The sequence below is a fragment of the Atta cephalotes genome (genome assembly GCF_000143395.1).
Source record: "Atta cephalotes unplaced genomic scaffold scaffold00010, whole genome shotgun sequence".
Taxonomy (NCBI): domain Eukaryota; kingdom Metazoa; phylum Arthropoda; class Insecta; order Hymenoptera; family Formicidae; genus Atta; species Atta cephalotes.
Window position 1 is genome coordinate 2,741,067 of NW_012130074.1, and position 3,580 is coordinate 2,744,646.

The window sequence follows — 3,580 nt, forward strand, 5'->3', positions numbered from 1 at the left end:
GTTCTTGAAGCGTTGAAACCATTCACGACACGTTCTTTCACTAGCGGCCTCACCATAAGTATTTGAGAGCATTCGATGAGCTTCAGTCGCAGATTTCTTCATATTGAAGCAAAAAATTAAAACCTCCCGCAAATGACAAGAATTTGGCTCGTAAACTGACATTTTCAATCGAGAATAACTTTATGATGCAGACACAAATCGACTAACGTTTCTATGTTTCTATATGTTTCTATGTTATTATGTTGACAGATGCCCAAGTTTATTGTATGACGTTTATGATCTATTTATTTCGACCACCACTTACCGCTAAAGCAATCTATAGGAAAAAACGGCGGAAGCAAAGTTGTACACCTAATATATAGAAAAGGATGTCAATTATTTAAAACTTTTTTAAATATACGTAAATACGTACAGTCTATAAATTACAATGACCCAAAATGGAAATATTATTTGATATGAAATTGTTTAACTATCGTGGGTGTCAAATAATAATTAGAAAAATCTATTTAATAGTTCCAATTTTGGTTTTATTTATCAAATTGTCTGATCACATTCGTTATTCGCACGTAGAGATTTTAAGAAATAAATTAAAACTAATGCGCACATATGTCTCAATTATTAAGAAACATTTTCTATGCGTTCATACACGCTCGCTCACACGGTATATATAAGAGCACATTCATTCAAGTGGCAGTTAGTACCTCGTGCTTAAGCTAATGTCACTGAGGATTGGTCGCATTATCGGTTAATGTTGCGCGTAGCAGATTAATTTCTAATTAAATTTCTTTCTCTATTTATATTACAATTTTACTAGTTTACATTATAGCCTCCTATGATTATATATCATAGTTTTTATATTTATAATTATGTATATATATTATAGTTATTTCATAAAGATATCTTTAACTATTTATATTGTAGTTCCTATATGTTTTTTGTATGTGTGTTATTTATATGATATAACTGCTTATATTACAATTGTGTAATGTTTTATATATAGCTGTTGTGTGATAGTCATATGTTACGGTTTTAAAAGAGATTAAAAGAGTTACAAAGTACTATCAACTATCTACTATAAGATCAAACTTCTTTATTTTTTAAATCAATTTCATTGATGATATATATATAGAATTAACTATTTGTGATCTTTTTCTCTTTTTGCATCATTGTATTAATTATAATATGAATAGAGAGAAAAACAATTTCTTTAATCATGACTAGCAACAATCGATAGAAATGATGTGGACCGATATTGTGGGATGAACTATCATCAATTAACGGACACAACATTTACCGATCATCGGACTGTAATTACTATCACCAAAACTCAATGTTTGTATTTATAGATTTTTAGTGGTAATTAAATAATATTTATCGAAGAAAATATACACATCACATATTCATTGAGTGTTCTGCATCAGTGATAAAAAATATTTCGTCATAAAACTTTACATAACTTTACTTCCATTAATTACAAATCTTATTGCGTCTCAACATCGCTCGCTTTTTATTCTGCAAACTATATGACGATATAGTGCACAGAGTAACACATAGAGTGCAACAAAAATTTATCTCACTAATCACATTAAAACTGATCACTGTAAAGTAAATTATATATTCCTCTTGCATTCCCTTCCAGAGATGTACATTTTTTTTCCTAGTTGATTCATAGAATTCTAAATTATCATTTTCTTTTTTCCTATATATTACATAGGTTTTTTTACTGCGTGTCAAATCTTTGAATATAAAAGATTCAAAAAGCTATTAAATAACGGTGTCTTAAGAGAAAAATTTTATTTTTCAAAAAATGGGGAACGAGAGTATATATAATTAAATTAATCTTTCTCAGAATCAGTGTCCCAGAAATGAAATCGCAGAATTAAGTGATTTAAAGTGAAAACAGCTAACACATTTTCCAATTGTAATCTCGTTCAGTCTTGCTTCTTCGCTTTGTCGTCGACACCGTTCGCCGTCACCGATTGTGCGTTTTCTCGCCTGAGTTGCCAATCGATTACCAGTCGCCCCGTCAGCATAAAGAAGAATACCTGAAACCATTTAATTTACAGCTCGTGGAACATACAATATCGATAAATAAACACTTACCAGTGCCGGGGCAATCCTCTCGAATTTGTCGTTAACCATGTAATGAGAGTACACGGCCATCAGCATCAAAAGAAGCAGCACCGTGTTCGATAAGTTTTTAACTTTGTCTGGAAGCAATTTACAGATGATTACTGCAATGAACCAGTTCTGTTCATCAAATATGGCAATTTATTTGATACAATGATTAAAAAAGAGCAAAAAGTTTATATCAATTAAAGGTCAAATTGAAAATTTACGAATTAATTTAAGTTAAATTAAAGGTAAAATTTGTGAATTTATTACAAAGAAAAAAATATAAATAAATACAGTTTTCATGTTTATGACTATATTTTAGGTATTGTTTATTACTATATTTTAAATGTAGAAAATTAACATTTTAATATAAAATTTATTTAAAAATGTATCATTGGGGACAGGTCGAAAAATTTCGAATATTTTGCTTATTATGATTCCATGATTTCTAAGAAAGTAATTTATTGCTCTGATTTATTTTTTTATCTAATTTTCAAGATACTTTACAGATTGATCCTAAAAAACAAATTATTATAAAATTGCTATTTCAAAATAGTAATTTTCAAAATAGTAATATAAACGACAAATTCTGATTTTCATGTTAAAATTGACAGTATTCATAGACAGTATTCATAGATAGTATTCATGTCATTTTCATTTTCCTAATGTTTATTTAGGTTCCGTAAAAGTACTATAAAAGTGTTACAAGGAGAAAACTAGATAAAGAAAAATAATAGACTGTTTCTTGAAAAGTTACGAAATCGTAACAAAACCGAAAATCGAAAATTTCGATCTGTTTTCTGAATCATTTTCAATGATTCCTATATTTTTAATAAATTTCATATTATAATTTAATTTTCTACATCTTGAATATAATAGATAATAAATAATACTTAAAAATTATGTCTAATTATTATTTCCTTCTTTTAAAATAAATTCACAAATTTCGTTTTCAATTTGAATTATATAAACGTTACAAACCTTTTGCTTTCCTTAAAGTTAAGAATTTGCATGGGATCATAAGTGCAAGCAGATGAGGAATCGACAAAAATAGAAACTTATCGAGAAAATTCAAATTTCTAAAATTCTATAAAAATTAATATTTGATTTTAAGATTAAGGCAAAGATCAGAAAAAGAAACACACATGATAATAAATATTCGTGAGAGAATCAAGAACTGTATATAATAGGATTGATGATACAATTACAAAATTTTGAATATTTGTGAAAAACTGATAATTTGACAGAACTAGCGATTACAAAGGGAGGACATTATGATGAAAGAAGGTAGTTGATCTTTTGCACCTACGACTTGGAATAATCGCCATGGCGAGGCCGCAGATAATCTCGAGCGAGCCGACTATTCTCCGATACCACTTGCTGGGTACTTTAAAGTCAAGTGTTCCCGAAAGTGGGAATACTTTTGCGTACTTGACATATTCCTTCCTCTGAAATAATAAAAAAA

General features: G+C 28.7%; 1 protein-coding gene across 1 annotated transcript in view; it reads right to left on the minus strand.

The window, feature by feature from the left end:
* Positions 1–1,931: 1,931 nt before the first annotated feature.
* Positions 1,932–3,580, minus strand: part of LOC105627718 (transmembrane protein 35) — a 13,206-nt gene continuing 11,557 nt past the window's right edge. The window contains exons 2-4 of the mRNA XM_012208996.1: positions 3,425–3,563; positions 2,104–2,210; positions 1,932–2,045 (exon numbers count right to left, since the gene is read on the minus strand). Coding sequence (XP_012064386.1) covers positions 1,932–2,045; positions 2,104–2,210; positions 3,425–3,563 — 360 coding nt within the window. The remainder of the gene's footprint in view (positions 2,046–2,103; positions 2,211–3,424; positions 3,564–3,580) is intronic.